At 40.2% G+C, this 21,280-nt stretch overlaps 1 protein-coding gene across 1 annotated transcript in view; it reads left to right on the top strand.

Moving 5' to 3' along the window:
* Positions 1-21,280, top strand: part of LOC127416625 (protein phosphatase 1 regulatory subunit 14B-like) — a 47,949-nt gene that overhangs the window by 23,467 nt on the left and 3,202 nt on the right. Inside the window, exon 2 of the mRNA XM_051656072.1 lies at positions 19,437-19,520. Coding sequence (XP_051512032.1) covers positions 19,437-19,520 — 84 coding nt within the window. The remainder of the gene's footprint in view (positions 1-19,436; positions 19,521-21,280) is intronic.

The raw sequence follows: 21,280 nt of genomic DNA, 5'->3' as shown, positions 1-21,280 counted from the left end.
TCGTAGATGAAAGCGTTCAGATCAGCATGACATCTTGTCAGTTCTTCAGTAAAAGGAGCTCATTGGTCACTTGATGAGAACACAAGACCCTGCCTCTTGCTGATGACAATGGAATTTTGGTTAAATACAAGCTATTTTCACAATGTAAAAATTTACATGCATCAAATGGTTGCTGATATACATAAATAAATATGACTGAAATGGCATACACTAACAATTAGCTGTATTTAGAAAAATGGGAAAAAAAACCTGTTATTCACTACAGAAACCATATTCTCCTCTGCCAAGTGGGAAATTCAGGTATCAAAATTATCACAGTTTCCCAGTTGTCATTAAGACTTGAGGGGTCGTTCATGTTTTACATTTGAGTGAAAACTCATATTTGCAATAATTCTGATAGCATGTGAAGGCAGCATAACTCCACAGAGAGTGCTGAGAGTCAAGTGATTAACGACCTACCGCTGGCAGGCACCAATGTGTACTCCACCTCCCTCCACCTGGCCGGTGATTATGTAAATAAAACTCACACCTTAAAATCGGTGGAAAACTCTGCTAGTGTGGCCCAGGCATTATGTGGGTCAAACCAGCGCTGAAGCCGAGATGGTCCCGCTCTCACAATGTCACATCAGATTTATGCTGATTCAAGAGACACACACACACACTAGATGCTTATAATCACATATGCTGTATTATAAAGGTCACACACACTTGCATTAACACACAGACACACATGAATGCACTCATCCAGAAACCATCCAGGTTTCACCAGAAACCACCATCCAGCAAACTAACAGAACATTGACTCACTCAGACACAAAACACTTAGGCTGAGTTCTAAATGGCATTTTACTCATACTACATACTAATTCTGATATATATTTCTATGTCAGAAATAGTAAAAATAGTATGGTAGTATGCCATTCTGAACTCAGCCAGATGGTATGCCCAGAAACCACAGTTCATTAACTGAAATCGGCAGTTTAAATTTTATAGGCTTGCATCTATGCAACTTCTAGTAATTGGGCACACAGGTATTTCTTCAGCCTGTCTGGAAACAAGGTCGTGTTTACAAGGACTGCAACAGTGAGCGCTTTTGAGAAATAACTAATCATTGGATATGCCAAAGTTTGTGAGATTGTGATGTCAAATTTAAATGTTTTGTCTGAGGCGCTTCATAGAAAGTAAGTCAGATTTCCATGAGCACTTTCCCCTTGGATTTGTTTTTCAGCGTCCACGAGCCCACAACATCGGACACATATTAACATGCGTCGGTGGAGGAATAGCTTAAAACGGGTGTTAAACTCAATTTCAGCCTGGGCCACATCTGCATTATGTGTGTCCTCAAAGGGATGGTTGAAAATGTGGCACCAGCACCTGCTTTGGTAGCACCCATGCAATCACCAATAATATTGCATATTTTGTGTATTGAGATGCACCTTTGAAAGAAAGGCATTGATTTTGAGGTTGGGATGCAGGTGTAAATTGTGATATTAACAACAGTAACATCTCTGGGAATGTTGGGTCTCATTTACAGATTCCTTTCCAGCCCTCTACATTGCGAGTAAACCACTCGCATATGCAAGTAAATTGAATATAGAGTAAAACTGAGCAATCGGGGGAGAAGGGCCTTGTTAAGAGAGGTGACCAAGAACCCCATGGTCACTCTGGTAGAGCTCCAGAGATCATGTGTGGAGATGGGAGAAAGGACAACCATCACTGCAACACTCCACCGATCTGAGCTTTATGGCAGAATGGCCAGACAGAAGCCTCTCCTCAGTGCAGTACACATAAAAAGCACCTAAAGGACTCTCAGATTGAGAAACAAGATTCTCTGGTCTGATGAAACAAAGATTGAACTGTTTGGCCTCAATTCCAAGCATCATGTCTGGAGGAAACCAGGCACCACTCATCACCTGCACAATACCATCCTAACGGTGAAGCATGGTGTTGTAGCATCATGCTGTGGGGGTGTTTTTCAGCAGCAGGGACTGGGGACTGGTCAGGGTTGAAGAACAGCTAAACGCAGCAAAATACAAAGATATCCTTAATGAAAGCCTGGTCCAGAGCACTCAGGACCTCAGACTGGGCCCAAGGTTCACCTTCCAACAGGACAATGACCCTAAGCACACAGCCAAGACAATGCAAGAGTGGCTTAGGGACAACTCTGTGGACTTGAACCCAATCGAACATCTCTGGAGAGACCCGAAAATGTCTGTCCACCGATGGTCCCCATCCAACCTGACAGAGCTTGAGAGGATCTGCAGAGAAGAATGGCAGAAAATCCCCAAATCCAGGTGTGCAAAGCTGACGCATCATGCCCAAAATGTCTTGAGGCTGTAATCACTGCCAAAGGTGCTTCATCTAAGTACTGAGCTCAATGGGGTTAAGATCAATAACACTCTTTTCCAATTATCTGTTGTCTAATGTCTGTGTTTCTTATCCCACTCTAACATTTTCTTTTTGTTTTTCTGTTTCAAAAGTGGCTTTTTCTTTGCAATTCTTCCCATAAGGCCTGCACCCCTGACACTTCTCTTTACTGTTGTACATGAAACTGGTGTTGAGCGGGTAGAATTCAATGAAGCTGTCAGCTGAGGACATGTGATGTGTCTATTTCTCAAACTAAAGACTCTGATGTACTTACAGTTGTGGTCAAAAGTGTGCCTACCCTTGGAGAATTGGTAATATATGTACAATTTTTAAAGAAAACATGAGTGAGCAGGCAAAACACATTTCTTTTATTTCTTATGGGATTCATATTCAACTGTAGGTTATAACAGAATGGCACAATTATAAAACATGGCAACAAAGAAAAAAATGAAATGACCCCTGTTCAAAAGTCTGCATACCCTTAGTTCTTAATACTGTGTATTGCCCCCTTTAGCATCAATGACAGTGTGCAGTCTTTTGTAATAGTTGTCTATGAGGTCCCAAATTCTTGCAGGTGGTATAGCTGCCCATTCGTCTTGGCAAAATGCCTCCAGGTCATACAAAGTCTTTGGTCGTCCTGCATGAACCGCACGTTGGAGATCTCCCCAGAGTGGCTCGATGATATTAAGGTCAGGAGACTGTGATGGCCACTCCGGAACCTTCACCTTTTTCTGCTGTAACCACTGGAGGGTCAACTTGGCCTTATGCTTGGGGTCATTGTCGTGCTGGAAAGTCCAAGAGCGTCCCATGTGCAGCTTTCGTGCAGAAGAATGCAAATTGTCTGCCAGTATTTTCTGATAACATGCTGCATTCATCTTGCCATCAATTTTCACAAGATTCCCGTGCCTCTTAGAGCTCACACACCCCCAAAACATCAGTGAGCCACCACCATGCTTCACAGTGGGGGTGGTATTCTTTTCACTATAGGCCTTGTTGACCCCTCTCCAAACATAGCGCTTATAGTTGTGACCATAAAGCTGTATTTTGGTCTCGTCACTCCAAATTACAGTGTGCCAGAGCTTTGAGGCGTGTCAAGGTGTTGTCGGGCATATTGTAACCGGGCTTTTTTGTGCCATCGGCGCAGTAAAGGCTTCTTTCTGGCAACTCAACCATGCAGCTCATTTTTGTTCAAGTATCGTTGTATTGTGCTCATTGAAACAACCACACCGTCTTTTTCCAGAGCAGCCTGTATTTCTCCTGAGGTGACCTGTGGGTTTTTCTTTGTATCCCAAACAATTCTTCTGGCAGTTGTGGCTGAAATCATTCTTGTTCTACCTGACCTTGGCTTGGTATCAAGAGATCCCCAAATTTTCCACTTCTTAATACGTGATTGAACAGTACTGACTGGCATTTTCAAGGTTTTGGATATCGTTTTATATCCTTTTCCATCTTTATAAAGTTCCATTACCTTGTCACGCAGGTCTTTTGACAGTTCTTTTCTGCTCCCCATGGCTCAGTATCTAGCCTGCTCAGTGCATCCACATGAGAGCTAACAAACTCAGTGACTATTTATACACAGACACTGATTGCAATTTTAAAAGCCACAGGTGTGGGAAATTAATTGCTTTAATTGCCATTTAAACCTGTGTGTCACTTTTGTGTGTCTGTAACAAGGCCAAACATTCAAGGGTATGTAAACTTATGATAAGAGCCATTTGGGTGATTTCTGTTATCATTATGATTTAAAAAGGAGCCAAACAACTGTGTGATAATAAATGGCTTCATATGATTGCTATCCTTAAATAAAAGACAGTTTTTTTGCATGATTAGTCATATTTTCAAAATCAATGCCAAAATTTCACAATTTCTGCCAGGGTATGCAAACTTTTGAGCACAACTGTATCCTCTTGTTTAGTTGTACATCTGGCCTTCCACATCTCTTTTTGTCCTTGTTAGAGCCGGTTGTTCTTTGTCTTTGAAGAATTTGTGTACACCTTTGTATGAAATCTTCAGTTTTTTGCTATTTCAAGCATTGTATAGCCTTCATTCCTCAAAACAATGATTGACTGATGAGTTTCTAGAGAAATCTGTTTCTTTTTTTGCTATTTTTGACCTAATATTGACCTTAAGACATGCCAGTCTATTGCATACTGTGGCAGCTCAAAAACAAACACAAAGACAATGTTAAGCTTCCAAATAGCTTTCAGCTGTGTTTGATGTAATGGCAAGTGATTTTCTAGTACCAAATTAGCAATTTAGCATGATTACTCAAGGATAAGGTGTTGGAGTGATGGCTGCTGGAAATGGGGCCACTTTGGTGAATTTAAGTACCAATGTCCTTCCGAAACAGCAAAATCTGTAGATTATTCCAAACTTTTGGCCACCAGTGTATGTCAATTTGAAATTTCCATTTTATTTATTTATTTATTTATTTATTTCAAAATTTGCAAAGTTATCAAAAATCTGGTTTTTGCTTTGTTATTATGGGGTATGGAGTTTAGATAAAAAAAAATAAAAAATCATTTAAAGCATTTTAACATTAGGCAGCAACATAACAAAATGTGAAAAAAATGAAGGGGTCTGAATACCTTCTGAATGCACTGTATATAAATGTTTATATATATACAGTTTTTACTCTTTATAGGTATGTTTCTGAGAAATAGAACATTTTTGTTTTATTCTATAAACTACTGACAACATTTCCCCCAAATTCCAAATAAAAATATTTTAATTTAGAGCATTTATTTGCAGAAAATGACAACTGGTCAAAATAACAAAAAAAGATGCAGTGTTTTCAGACTACGAATAATGCAAAAAAACCAAGTTCATTTTCATTTATAAACAACACAATACTAATGTTTTAACTTAGGAAGAGTTCAGAAATCAATATTTGGTGGAATAACCCTGATTTTCAATCACAGCTTTCATGCATCTTGGCATGCTCTCCACCAGTCTTTCACAATGCAGTTGGGTGACTTTATGCCATTCCTAGCACAAAATTCAAGCAGCTCGGCTTTGTTTGATTGCTTATGGCCATCCATCTTCCTTTTGATCACATTCCAGAGGTTTTCAATGGGGTTCAGGTCTGGAGATTGCGATGGCCATGACAGGGTCTTGATCCGGTGGTCCTCCATTATTTTTCATAAGGTTTAAAAGGTCCCCTGTATAATTAAAAGCATTAGCTGAGAGAGAATTTCTTTCATATGAAAGCAAAATGATAATTATAACTGAAATATACCCAAATAATTCAGAATAAATAAAACAACAAATAAATCGAGGGCTTGGAAATCTTAATGAAATCAGGAAATCTGTATCAAAACCGAGCCCTACTTCTGAGTGGGGTTAAATAATCAGTTCATTTTCGTAGGAACTCGAGCTGCGTTATCGCACTGTACAATCACAGCAGTTTATTGGCTGGTGGCGCTTAAGCAATGCCCCTAGGGAGCTACGTCATGGGTTCCATAAAAGCACTCACTTTGGCGCCATCGAGTCAGAATATCTGTTTTTCAGTGCACAATTTTGTCTAAGCCTGTGTTTGTTCCAGCGACTCGTGTCGAAGCGGGGATTATTAATCCTTCCTTTTGAGTGACGAACACGTAAGGACGTCATTTATACAGTGTAAATTTCAGAGCAATTTTTATGTGTTTTTTTTCCCCAAACATTACAAGGGTTCGACGGGGACAGCTGTGCTTTTCGAGGCTTGTAATTTCTCACCACGAGGTGTTATCCCCTCTTGTTCCAGTTCCACGGCCTCCAGATTTGGAGCTCCATGTGCGGAAGCTGTTTGGGATTTCGGCTTTGTTTCTGAGAAGTTTGAAGTGTGAACGGACAGCGGGTTCTTCCTTGTGTTTGTAGCCCTCCCCAGAGTGAAAGCGTGAGTCTTGTCGGACATGCTCTGAGGTCTAGCTCGTCGGCCATTTTATGTGTGTCTTGAGCCATCGACATAAAAAAAAAAAACGCTGTATGAGAGAATTCGTCATTGGAAGGTAAGGAACAAATTGGCCTCTTTGTCCTTGTCTTTTTCTGTGTCTTTCTGGGAGAATGCATATGAATAAGGCAATAGAGGTGTGGCCTCTGCCTTTCTCTCTCTCTCCCGTCCCTGTTCAAATTGAACTGCTCACGGCGGAGGGGATCATACATAGGCTAGTGAGCTGGCCGCAGAACGAGGGGATTGGAATAAGAGAATATTCCCCAAAGGAGTTATGGTGAACCAACACGTGGAGTGTTTGTGATTCTATCAGGAGATACAAGGTATTTTAACTTGTTTTTAATTTTTTTTATCTTTCACCCGTTCGTGGACCACACGGGCATTCTGGCGAGACAATAGAAGTGCACTGCTATCTCAGATTTTCCGGTGGCAGCATGGATGTAACTCTTTTCAGTCAGCAGTTAGATCTACACAGGTTTTGCAGTCCAAGCAAGCGCATCACGTTAAGGGATGACTTTGAGCTAATATCGGCTAATATATATTGTAATTTCCCTCATGTTTCCCCACGCGGCTCGCACTGGGGAACGAGTTGGTCAAGGCGATGCTTTTGTTCGTGAGAGTGTTTCGCGCTATCCGGGTACTACACGTTGTTCCCCCATTATATGTTGGGACCAGTTTAGTGTCTAACCCTTTTTTCAGTACACCAATTTAGCTCAGTTTCCCCTGTAATTTACGCTGGTGAACAACCATTGAATATTTTCAGCTTGAGTTTTGCCTCTGCCTCCATGACCAAGGGTCTCAGGGCATGCGTAATATAATTCAATGTATGATAAAAATAGGTCTACACACCAGCATACGGTCTTGCTCTGTAATGAAGGATGAGCCCCCATTCAGTGAACGAAATGGGACCAGATAAACATATCCATTTCTCTCCTGTTTGCCCTTCGGTCAGTATCGGAATGAGTTTGCCGTTGTATGTGCTCGAATGTCTGACAACCACAATATGGTTCCGTTTTTCCCTGCAGCTTGCTGGGGAGAGAACATAATAAATAAATAAAATAAAAAAACACTTCCTGAATTCAGCCTCTGTCTCCATGGACCAAGGGTCTCAAGATATGCATAATAGAATTCAATGTTCATCTAGCTTAAGTGTACACAAGACACGCAATGAACATAAACACCACGTATTGTCCCCCCATAGGAATACTGGGGCTGTTGTGGCGAGCCTACTTGCTCTTAATTCCCCTCCATGTTTGCCCATTCTTCCCTGTTCTATGCTAGGGAGGATAGTTTATGTGGCGTCCTCTGCTGTAAATACATTCAGAGTGACCGTTTTTTATAATTGCCTGAATGAATTCGGCATCTGTCTCCATGACCATAGGTTTCGAGACATGCATAACAGAATTCGATGTTCATCAGGCACAAGTGTACACAAAACATACAGTGAACATAAGCACCACATGTTGTCCCCCCATAAAGAATGCTGGGGCCGTTGTGGCGAACCAGTTTTCTCAAACAAACATTTCCCCCAATGTTCATGCATTTTTTTCGATTCAAATACCAGGGAGGCAAAAACATGGCAAAAACACTACGCACTTTCACAAAATGCATCTATGCAGCTTTGATGCCCTTGAGGTTTCAAAGCATCTGTGTTTTGAATTATCTTAACGATAGGTTGGTGTTAGCCCACTTGGAGACTTTGGCTGCCCAACATCGAGATCAGCCATTTTATCTAGTGCTGTGTGTAACCTAGACAAGAGTGTGCCGGGTCAGCAGACTATGTTTCAAGGGGTGGAGCTGGATTCGCGAGCGATGCAGGCTCGTCTGTCTCCAGTTCGCATTCTGTCACTTCGCCAGTGTCTATGTTGTTCAGAATGGGACGCATTCTCTCTGTGAGAACATTTCACAGGCTTTTGGGGCTCATGATCGCGGCTTCTGCTGTCTTTCCCCTGGTTATGTTGCATGCAAGACCTTTTCAGTGCTGAATGAAATCCATAAAGGGACTTCAACCACTGACTCATGCGTTCCGTCTCTTCAAAGTGACACGTGGGTACTACCAAACTCTGTTACCATGGAAACGGACCCACCTTTTGATGTCGGGCGTTCCATTGGGACAGAAGTGTCGCCGCAAATTTATAACAACAGACGCCTTATAATTCCGCAGAGCGGAAGTGGACCTGATGGCTTCGAGCGAGACGTCACACTGTCCCATCTAGATTTCCCTCTCTCTCCCTGCACCACTGGGCATCGATACGTTGGCACATCAGTGGCCAACAACGCGTGTTTACGCGTTTCCACCGATTAGTCTGCTGAGGCTCGGGGCAGCATTTGGCACCCCTGGCCAGACTTGTGGAAGTTATTGGTATGGTCCCTCAATGGGGCGCTCTTTTGAATGATGGGTTATCCCCCACTGTGGTTGATACCATTCTGAATGCTAGAGCTCCATTAACTAGGAAGCTTTATACATTCAAGTGGCGTATTTTTTGCTTCTTGGTGTACAGCGCAAGGTGAAAATCCAGTTTACTGCCCTGTAGGGACAGTGTTGGATTTTTTGCAAGAGGGGTTGCACTGGCAACACTTATAGCGACTGAGCATGCGCTTATCAATGGAGTCTCTGTCGGTAGACATTCTCTTATCTCTTATTTTATGCGCGGGTATGCAGGCTTAGACCTTTTCGTCCCGTCCGCATTCCTTTATGGGATTTATCTGTTGTTTTAGAGGCGCTTTCGGGTGCTCTGTTTGAGCCCTTGGCAACAGTCGCTGTTAAGTTTCTGACTCTTAAAACGGCCCTGCTAGTAGCATTGGCATCTTTTAAAAGGGTTGGTGATTTGCATGCCCTGTCGATCAATCCTTTATGTATGGATTTTGTGTCAGGGTGTTCAAGAGTGATGTTAAGACCTTGTTTGGGCTATTTGCCCAAGGTCGTTTCTACATCATTTCGCTCGCAGACTATTTTTTTCCCCTCCCCTTTTCTCCCCAATTTGGGATGCCCAAATCCCAATGCGCTCTAAGTCCTCGTGGTGGTATAGTGATTCGCCTCAATCCGAGTGGCGGAGGACGCATCTCAGTTGTCTCCACATCTGAGACCGTCAATTCGTGCATCTTTATCACGTGGCTTGTTGAGCTTGTTACCGCGGAGATGTTAGCGCATGTGGAGGCTCATGCCATTCTCTGCGGCGTCCACGCACAACTCACCACGTGCCCCACCGAGAGTGAGAACCACACATTACAGTGACCACGAGGAGGTTAACCTAACGTCACTCTACCCACCCTAGCAACCAGGCCAATTAGTTGCTATGGAAGCTTGACTGGAGTCACTCAGCACGCCCTGGATTCGAACTTGCGACTCCAGGTGTGGTAGTCAGCATCTTTACTTGCTGAGATACCCAGGCCCCTCGCTCACAGACTATTAATTTTCAGGCATTCTATCCTCCCCCATTTGAGTCGAAGGAGCATGAAAGATTGTATATGCTTTGCCCAGTTTGGGCACTGCAAGTGTATGTTGACCTTACTAGCCAGTGGCATAAGTCAGAGCATTTGTTTGTGTGCTTTGGTGGCTGCAAAAGTGGTGTTTTGGTGTCCAAGCAAAGACTGTCTCATTGGCTTACTGATGCAATTTCAAGTGCTTACGAAGCACGTGGTTTACCTTCGCCTTCAGGTATTCGAGCCCATTCTACTCATGGGCTTTGGCTAGAGGTGCGTCCTTTTTTCCCATTCTGATGGTTGATTTGAACATTAACTGAAGCTCCTGACCCGTAACTACAGGATTTTATGCATTGCACTGATGCCACATTATTGGCTGATTAGATAATCGCATTGATGATTGTTGATGCCAGACAGGCTGGTTTGAGTATTTCTGTAACTGCTGATCTCCTGGGATTTTCACACATAACAGTCTCTTGAATTTACTCCGAATGGTGCCAAAAACAAAAAGCATCCAATGAGCGGTAGTTCTATGGACGGAAATGCCTTGTTGATGAGAGAGGTCAACAGAGAATGGCCAGACTGGTACGAACTGACAAAGTCTATTGTAACTCAGATAACTGCTCTGTACAATTGTAGTGAGAAAAATAGTATCTCAGAATTCTATTCTGAGATGTGGGTTGGCGCTGTTTTGGCGGCACGAGGGGGACCTAGAAAATATTAGGCAGGTGGTTTTAATGTTGTGGCTGATCGATGTATTTATTGACCTTGTACTCCTGTAAATTTATACAAGAATATAGAGATGCTAATGCAGTATTAAACATTTTTCACACAAACTATACAAAACAATTTAAATGCAAAGAGCAATGCTACAGTCTCTGTGACATTCAATATGTAGAAGGCACCGCTACTATTTTTTATGCTTATAAAATATGTTGAAATGGTTGCACCTATATAGCGATACTCTACTCTTATAGATATGCAAACTAAAACATGCAGTGTAGTGACTGAGACAATTCATTGAGACATGGGTATTTAAATGTGTGTGTAAATGCATTCTTATGTAAATTGTTACTTAAAATGTTGTAAAAAAAAAAAGTGTCAAACTTCAAAAAAAGTTGTTTTATTCAGTGATCAATAAAAGGCACTAGACACATACTTGTATTTATGCCTCAAAACACTTATAATTCTTATAGAATATTTATTGGCTGTATACTCAAAGTTTTCCAAACAAACCATACAAAATAATATAAATCTAAAGCAATGCTCAACATGTTGAAGGCACCATTCCTATATATTATGCTTAGAAAATTTACATTTGAAATGCTTACATTCATGCTTAATTCACATAAACTCTTATAGAAATGCTAACATGCAGTTTAATGACTGAGCAGCAAATTTGCCTAATTCATGAAACATGAGCAAAACAAATGTGTGTAAATGCATGCTTATGTAAATTGTCCCATTTAAATAAATTCCACAATTTATACAATAGTTGTTTTACTAACGATTTGCACACAATTTTGTTCTGCTCGTGTTTCATGAATAAGGCAAATTTACTTAATTTTCATTAACATGTGTTATTTGTTTTATGCCCTAAATGTTTTTTGGCAATGTAAAAGCCTTAAGAACCTTTGTAATAAAAAGCAACAAACTTCTATTTCTATTTATGGAAGATTCTTTATCCATTAGATGAAAAGGTCAGAAAATAAACCTAATTTTAATGTATTTCTGATAGAACTGCAATGTTATTATAAGATGGTAAAGCTATGTAAAAAATAATAAAGCAAAAAGATTTGTTAAAATGTTTGATTTATCTAACTTAACAGATTAATTATCTTTTTCTTTTGAAACCCCTCTTTTATTTATTTTATTACTATTATTACTATTATTGTGTTTTTGTTGTTGTTGGTTTGTTTTTGTATGTTTGCATTGTATCTAAACATGGTTAACAATATAGCCAATGTTCCCTCACACAAGTCACGGTGCCACGTGCACTGTTCGCGAGAGTTACAGAGAGTTTGAGAATAAACCAGGCTTTACACTCCAGTGAGTCAGATAATTCCAGTCATTGACATGTGTATATATGTGGCCTTGGTCACTGTCTGAACAGTGAGTAGAATAATATTGTATTCTCATGTGTGTGTGCTGCTGACAGATATGTTTGGTTAAGGATTATGAAAGAACAACTGAGGGCTAATTTAAACTCAGAATATTATGCATTTGAATTACACATCTCAGCATTATACAGTACAACAAAGGTTTTCCAATAAGTCCAGTTTTAAGGCTGTTGTGAACATAGTGGTTTTAGAATCTAGGTTTGCAATGCAAAGGTCACTGGTTTAAACCCCATGAGGGGTGAAAGGTTTTTATAAACTGGGTAGTTTAGAAAGTTTCCTCATCAACACTGTTCTCTAGATTAGGGTTGCAAATTTTAAGAAATGTCCTTAATCGACAATTGTTAATGTTAATAAATAAAAATCGATTAATCATTAATAATAACAATAATAGGGGGCCTGGGTAGCTCAGTGGTAAAAGACGCTGGCTACCACCCCTGGAGTTCGCTAGTTCGAATCCCAGGGCGTGCTGAGTGACTCCAGCCAGGTCTCCTAAGCAACCAAATTGGCCCGGTTGCTAGGGAGGGTGGAGTCACATGGGGTAACCTCTTCGTGGTCGCAATAATGTGGTTCGTTCTCGGTGGGGTGTGTGGTGAGTTGGGCGCGGATGCTGCGGTGGATGGCGTGAAGCCTCCACACATGCTATGTCTCCGTGGCAACGCGCTCAACAAGCCACGTGATAAGATGCGCGGGTTGATGGTCTTTGACGCGGAGGCAACTGGGATTCATCCTCCGCCACCCGGATTGAGGCGAATCACTATGCGACCACGAGGACTTAAAAGGGCACTGGGAATTGGGCATTCCAAATTGGGTGAAAAAAGGGGAAAAAATCCACAAAATAAAAATAAATAACAATAATAAACTGTAAGTGGTGAACAGCTTGGAACTCAAAAATACACATTTTTCTTCAATCACAGATTTATTTTTATATGTTCAAATGTAAACTTGCAAGCCTCAACATTGCATCGGAGAAAAATTCCTTACTGTAGAAGGAAATGTAAAAACATGAAACAGCCTCAAGTATGTGCATGTAGCCTAAATATCATTTCAATAAATACACTTAAGAAATGCGAGTACTGGGGGCCTGGGTAGCTCAGCATGTAAAGACGCAAGAGTCGCAAGTTCGAATCCAGGGCGTGCTGAGTGACTCTAGTCAGGCTTCCTAAGCAACCAATTGGCACGGTTGCTAGGGTGGGTAGAGTCACATTGGGTTAACCTCTTCGCGGTCACTATAATGTGGTTCTCACTGTAGGTGGGTGCGTGATGAGTTGTGCGTGGATGCCGCGAAGAATAGCATAAGCCTCCACACGCGCTAGGTCTCCACAGTAACGCGGATAAGCCACGTGATAAGATGCGCAGATTGACGGTCTAAGACACGGAGGCAACTGAGATTTGTCCTCCACCAACCGGATTGAGGCTAGCCATGATGCCACCGTGAGGACTTGGGAATTGGGCATTCCAAATTGGGGGAGAAAAGGGGAGAAAAAATAATTTTCTACGTAATATATTTTCAGTCCAGTGTATTTAAGTACATTCAGGCTGTGTTTAGGATGAATTTGTGAATTGTTTAATTTACTGTTAAAGTATTACTTTTTATAATAACTTGTATAGAAGATACATATTCAAGTTCTATAAAACTTCACGTTGTATATCATATGATATATCTGACCTTACTTTTTTATTTGAAATCAAGTCAAACAATAACACGCTTTGAGAATACAGTAAATAACATAACCTTTCTATACAATGGTGATGGTGAAGTTTCAGGTGAATGTCCCTGCTTGCTCTCCCGGTGGGAATTGACGTGATTTTTGGTGTGGATGATACAGGAAGACAGGCAGATCAACACTGCATATTTTGCTGTTGTACTTTAACATGATATCAGTATGTAGTAAACGTAACTGTAATTCATAGAGAAACGTTCCATGATTACGTTGAGCCACTTAATCTTTACAAACAAGGAAGTTACAGATACGTGTTTGTTTATTAGACCGGACGTGACATGTAGCGCGCAAGCAACAGTGCGCCCTCTAGTGGCGGATGAGAGAGCAGGGACTAAAAATGAAAATGAAAAAACATTTTTTGCAGAACGTAACCGCAAACTGAACATATTCCATTTTAATTGTTCCACAGTGAAACATACTGTCATTTTACAAAGAACGTGATTAACCATTCTTTTATTTAGTTCTAACTGGTTATCAATTGCAATGGAGACAGCGGAACGCTGGAATACAATTTCTGCTCTGAACAAAATGAAATGTATCACATTTCATTTTTATTCCCTCATAGACCGTATTTTCACCATCTGCTGGCATGATTACTGAACGTAATTGTGCTGAAATTGATTAATTGATGATCAATAATCTTAATTGATAAAATTATTAACAAAAAATAATCAATCATCAATTAATCATTAGCATCCCTATTCTAGAGCAAGGCACTAAACCCCCTGTTATAAGTCTCTACTGCAAGTCTCTTTGGATAAAAGCACTATCTAAATTGCAAATTACCAGTAATAATTTTTCTGTGCATGTAAATATACTTGGTTTGCTTAATCTTGCTCCTTGTCTCTGTGTGTGACTATACCACATGGTGCCCACATGCTGTGCCTTGCATTCTTTGTCTCTGTGTCTGCACACACACACACACACACACACACACACACACACTCACTCACTTACATTCTAGTGCCTACCAGTCAACTCAAGTGGTTTTTACTGCTCATTCGTTTCCGTGTACACATACCAGTGTTTCCTACATAATTTGGCTCTTGCAGCAGGGGAAATGCTCCGCCAACACGCTTTGGGGGGAACACAGTTTGTAATACTAAAACATCTGAAATTTTACAACAATGTCACCTAAATATCATGCAGGGGCTACTTTTCTCACTGCTTACCTTTATTTTTATTCAGATAAATCTATTAAAAAAATCTTTTTTTAAGAATACAGTCTACATTATGGCCCTTCTCCTCGGTCACTTGTTTCCCAGCAAGATGTGATGCAATCATGTGCTGATTACATTATGTTCTTGGCAGATACCTTTAACAAATACTTTAACAGATAGTTAGAGGGCAGTTACCCTAAAATGGAAACTTCTGTCATTATTCACCCTCAAGTCTTCATTAATTTGCCTCTTCCAGAGAACAGCTAAGGAGATGTTAGGCAGTATGTTTCAGTCACCATTCACTGTCACTGCATCTTACATTACATACAATAAAAGTGAATGGTGACTGAAACTAACATTCTCCATAACATCTCCTTTTATGTTCAATAGAAGAAAGAAAGTCATACAGGTTTGCAACTACACGAAGGTAAGTGATGACAGAATTTTCCTTTTTGGGTGAACTATCACTTTAAGAGTACAAGTCAGTACTCAAAAGTTACATTAAAAATGTTTGTGTTTAGTGTTGACAAAATGAATAAAAAATGTTAACAAATTAAATCTTGAGAGAACCTTGCTTATATAATATGTATATTAAAGATAGATTTATAATATTTTCTTATGTAGCCTATATTATTAATATTATTAACATTACTATATTATTATTTTTTATGTATATTTCATATTTATTAAAACTGCTCTAGTGAGATGAAAGATGTAGCCTAATAGTTGTTTAACTTTTTCTCTTCACCCTGCAGCTGAGCAGTTCTGGTTGCATACAAGGCATTTATTTATTTATTTATTTATTGCAATATTTCTCAATTTTTATTATGGAGCACCAGGATATGAAAGCCGGCAATACTAGATCGCCCCAACATTGCGCACTTGCAGTGTTGACAGCTTTGCTGATTATAAACAGGAGCGATAGTTTTAACACATCGCTCCCTTACAGATAGAGGCGGTACAACGGCATTCTCATGTCGTATGAACAGGTTTATAGATCTGTAACATGAGAGAGGGAGAGAGAGAGAGACACAGAAGAGCTGAGTTATTCATCCAGATTTTGGAATTACAGTTTGATACAAAAACAAGATTATTGATTTTATTTGTTCGTCTATTTGGATTGATTTACCCGTTGTCAGCTACGTTAAAATTGAATAAAATAGTGCCTCTGCGTCTGAGACCGCCAACCCACGCATCTTATCACGTAGCTTGTTGAGCGCATTGCCACGGAGACATAGCATGTGTGGAGGCTTCACGCCAAATCACCATGCGCCCCACCGAGAACGAACCACATTATAGCGACCATGAGGAGGTTACCCCATGTGACTCTACCCTCCCTAGCAACCAGGCCAATTTGGTTGCTTAGGAGACCTGGCTAGAGTCACTCAGCACACCCTGGGATTCGAACTAGCGAACTCCAGGGGTGGTGGCCAGCGTCTTTTACCACTGAGCTACCCAGGCCCCCCTATTATAACTACATTAAGAAATTACAGAAATATATTAGGCCTACAATTGTATTATAATAACTAATAATAACTATATTAATATTATTATACCCAAGTAATATTTCTCTAATACGTGTCTAACTCTAATAAATCTAATTCTCTAACTCGTACGTGGCATTGCTTTGGGATTTGGTTAAACCCTCGAGATGATCTCATCTCCTCTTCTGTCTATAAAAACCTGGTGTCATAGGGTTGTTTAAGAGTTGTATAGGAACTTGTAGTGAACAATGAAAGTGAATTTGGAGCGTTGTAAATACATTAGTGCACGTTACCAAACCGGAACCAATGCAACACAGCTGTTATTCTGTGCACGAGATGAAATTTGTGGAGTGGCACAGAACCGCACTGTGCTCATTACAAAGATCCACACGAGCATCACGCACAGACTGTTTGATTAAATCACATCACAACCCTTTGCAGTTTAATATTCACATAAGGTCAACGAGTATAGATCAGAAGGATCATTCAGCCCTACTCAATGCAATAGAAAGAAGTTTTGTTTTTGCGTTATTTCGTGGCACGCGCTAATTTGATCTCATCAGTCAATTCAGACTGCAAGCTCACAACTTGGGTATCTTCTTTTGCCATGGCGCTTGAGATTCAGTTGCGGAATAGCGGTGCAGGAAACATTGACACATACACACATATACCCTTTAATCATACGTGCACTGCTTAGTCACAGACACAGATTGAAGGTTTGTCAATTCAAAAGAGCAATTAAATGTTCCATTCATATGTGACAGTGCCATGGCATGATCAGTGTGCCTGCCTGTTCCTGAATAAAAGGTTGTGTGTGTGTGCTTGTGTTAGTAAGAGAGAGATTTGGGCAAGGGGCAGTCCGGCAGGTGCAATGACAGTTGGTCTGAGCAGCTCAAACCAAGGGGGAGGAAAAGAGTAGTGAAAAGATGAAGTGGTAGAAAGAGAGAGAGAGTGTTTGAATGAACAAGAGCAGTAATTCTGGAAATACACTCCTTGTATGGGCTCTTTTGATTTTCCATTGTGAAACATTGGGCAGTTTTAATGTGCCACTGCTTGTTTCTCTAGACAGACTATATTTTGATATGGTGCATGAGTCACTGCTTCAAAACCACAATGAGCTTGTGCATGTACATATGCCTGGTGTGTGCATGTGTGTGTGAGTGTAAGAAGATGAACGTTTTTTGGAAAAGGCTCTGAGGGAGTGAATGTTTGTAGAAGAGGGATAGTGGGAACGTGAGCGAGAGGGGAGAAAAAGGCCATTTATAGAGGGACGAGTTGAGAGGGGGAGTATTGTGGGGAGAGAGAGAGAGGAATTACCCAGTCTTTATTGAAAGAGACAACTTTATAGAAAGAAACCGAATTGTTAGACTAAAGGGACGAAAAAAAAAAAAAAAACCAGCAGCGTATAATTGAGGTTTGGAGCCACCTCTGACTAGGATCTATTTTTACTCAAGTAAAGACCTAAAAACACAGAACTGACTGATTGTAAGGAGATAGAGTGGGTTTGAATTTTTGAATTTTGATTTGAATTATAACTCTTAGGCCACGTCCACTGTCTTTTTAGCCAGTCAGTCCACTGGCAGCCATCTTTGTAATGCTCTTGGGAAGCTATTTCCAGTCACGAAAGTGCACCTGTCTATTTGAATGGGGGAACACCGAAATCTCAAAAACGGCTGGTCAAGATTATGATCAAAGAACATAATTCAAATCGGCAGTAAAATCTGACTACTCTGGAATCATAAATTGTGCTTCTTTACCTCAAATTAAGAAAAAACAAAAACAATTTTCCTGGCTTGATTTGCTAATGCACATGCGCATTCTCAAATCGATTGACAGGCGATGCCTGTATCTAAAAGGTGATTGGCTCTTTTACCTGTAAGGCGGGACTTCCTTTCTACATCCGTTGTCCGTTGGGCGTTCCAATTTCTCCCATTTATTTTAATAGAAGTGGCCCGTCTCTGCTAAATAGTCTCTTACATCCACACTAATCCGTTTTCCTTTGAACGTCAACGCTTTCCAAATTATGCTGTAATGGAGAGCGTTTTCAAAATGCTCCATTTTCGGTGGAGGAAAACGTTGTTCTAGTGTGGAGGAGAGGCGCAAACATAGCTAAATGAATGCATTTTTTAAAACAAAAACGTACTAGTGTGGATGTGGCCTTAGCGAAGCTGGATGTGAAGGAGAAAGACAAAGACATCTGACATGCAGGTCAACAGAAAGGAAAGAAAGCAGACAGATCTGTTTCATGTCCAGCACCTTGCCAGTGACCCAAGGTCATATATGTGAACTGGACTGATAAAAATAGCCAAACACAGCCATATTTAAAAAACAAAAACCAAAAAACATTCTTATCTGAAGCACAAAATCACATTTGTTCCCAAATACCGTACTGATGTCCTAACATCACAAGTTCTTATTTTCTGTTATGTTTTTCTGTCAAACACAAAAGAAAGCAATTGAACATTTTTCTGTGAAAAAGTGTGTTGCTAGAACTTTCCAGGCTGTATGTGTAAAGTCCAATGAATCATATTAGTCGTGTTCGTTTTCTCCCTCGTTCCTTTGTGAAGGCTCAATTTGATGGTGTGAAAACTAGGGCGAGGAGACACTGATGTCAGCAACACACTAGTGTGTAACAAAAATAACATTGCTCAAACTCGCAAGATTCACATTCCACTAGAATGGTTGTGTGGAAAGTGAAGCAAAAGGAGACTTGCTTGAATGAAACTGAGAAAACATCTTGAAACATCTGTAATAAAACAATGAATAAGTGTGAAAACAATACAAAGCTGAGAGTTGGCAAAGGCAGTGTTTGTAACACAAGAGATACCTCTTGTGGTGAGGAGGTAGTACTACACTGACCTTGCATCAACCCTGGTGGTGACTTAACAAGGAACTGCTCTAAATATATATAACTGCCTATAAAACAGATCCCCAGTCTTAACTCAGAAATCACTTACCCATCCCCCAACTCACACACAAGCATTCCAGAGTCCCCTATGCAATCCAGCGTCACTGTGTTTCCACTGCCTCTGCCTAGCTACTTTTTCCTAAGTAGGTTCCTTTGCCCTCTGGGAATACTGTGCAGTTTCCCAAGAGCTATAGGGGATTACTGAGTATAGCTGTGTAAATTCCAGTTAGATGTTACTTCTCTGAGTTATTTGAATATAGAGATAGCCTTGAGCCAAACTGATCTGTTTCTGTTGTTTCATGATGTGTATATGTGTGTGTTATAGGAGGAAGCGATTCCAGAGCTAGAGATTGATGTGGATGAACTGTTGGATATGGAGAATGATGTAGACCGGGCCGCTCGGGTCAAGGTAAGTTTCAAACAGAACCTCCAGAATTACAGACAGGGTTCCCACATGTTTTGACCAATACATTTGCATGTCTTTTTCATGACATTTTCAGTGATAAATGGATAAGGATTTTTTTTTTTTCCAATTCTAATTCAGACCGATTCGCATATTAATCATTCAGACCAATTTGTGAACCAGTTTGACAGAGTCATTAAAAAGAACTGACACAAAGAATGGTTCAGTCAGACATCCCTCTGGCTCTATAGACCAGTGTTCCTCAACTGGTGGGTTGTGACCCAAAAGTGGGTCGCAGGTCTATTCGGACTGGGTCATGGATAGCAGGGAAAGAACATGCTGTGGTTCCCCCACTGAATATTTTTTGGCAGGCCCCCAAGTGAAATTTAGGGCTGCCAAGGCAAATTAAATGATAATCTTGCTTTCAGCACTTTACGCGCGCTAAAGGCTTCTCATCTGCAATGCAGTATTTTTGCGGTGCGATGTAGCTTCGCACGAGTGTAAAGGAACCCGTAGATATTCATACATTCATGACATAGATGCCTCATTAGCGGCTGTTACTATGGGCCACTATACGAAAGCCATCCGCCATATTGGAAAGGTCAAAGTCCGTACACATGAAAGCTGTTGACCGTCTTTGGCAGTTGATTTTCACAAGATTTAGTTTGTCATTAACATTAAATAATTCTAAATAATGTAGATAATAATAATAATTTTAAACAGAAACTAAACGGATTCAGAGAAGGCAACAGCCTGATTGCTTAAGCTTCACATTCTCACCTGTGAAAGATTATCCCATTTCGTCTGGAATTTATATCTCTGCGGTTCTTACAACCGTTGGCAGCACAATTATTGTGGCTGGTGTAAATTCTAAGCTGCCGAAATGTTGACCGTTCCAAGATGGCAGATGAGCATCAATCCAGTTTTCCTCGATATTGTGGCAGCAGACCACAAATCTGATGTGACCCATTTTAATTCTAGTGAGAATTTTCTAGTTTAAAGCGCTATGGAGGAAGTCAAGTGAAACCTCTCAAACAGTAGGCGGCCCCGACTTGCCAAACTGCAGTGAGTAGGAAAAAAGTAAAACAATGTGCTATGCGCCAAGATAGCATTTTTATTATACATCATCACCATTACAAAACTGTTTCACAATTTTACAGCAGTAACAGTCACTGTGATATTTTTACAAAAATGTTATAAAAGAAAATTCAGATTAAATAATCTATTAAGTATCTATTAGATCTAATTTGTATTACAACAGTGGCAGGGTTAGGGTAGTTTAAGTTTCAAAATGTGTTTTGGCTAATACTTTTTCATAAATACTGTAATTTATTGTTTTATTATTATTATTATTATTATTATGTTTGACATTAGGAAATAAACTGGATAATAAATATAAAAGGCTCATATAAATAAATAGGCTAATCAACTTTTAAAAGGGGAAAGAGAACTTCTTTTTGTTGTTGACATCAATAACAAAAATAATGTACTTGATACATGGCCTTACACCTGAAAAACATGAACAAAAATGTGCAAGATAAAAGGAAAATCCAACCCAGGGTACATTAAATACAGGTTAGGTTTTTACTATGGTGCGTCACCAATTGATGTCCAATGTAAAATCTGGGTCTTGAAGCAAAACCAGTTGAGAACCACTGATCTACACAGCATTTATTCATAATAGTATTGACAATGACTTTGGAGATTTTATTAATTTTGTTTTGGTTAATTACATTTTTATTTTTGTATTTTTTTTCCTGGCCTGG

The sequence above is a fragment of the Myxocyprinus asiaticus genome, chromosome 2 (assembly GCF_019703515.2).
Source record: "Myxocyprinus asiaticus isolate MX2 ecotype Aquarium Trade chromosome 2, UBuf_Myxa_2, whole genome shotgun sequence".
Lineage (NCBI taxonomy): Eukaryota > Metazoa > Chordata > Actinopteri > Cypriniformes > Catostomidae > Myxocyprinus > Myxocyprinus asiaticus.
This window is presented reverse-complemented; position numbering and strand designations above follow the sequence as displayed.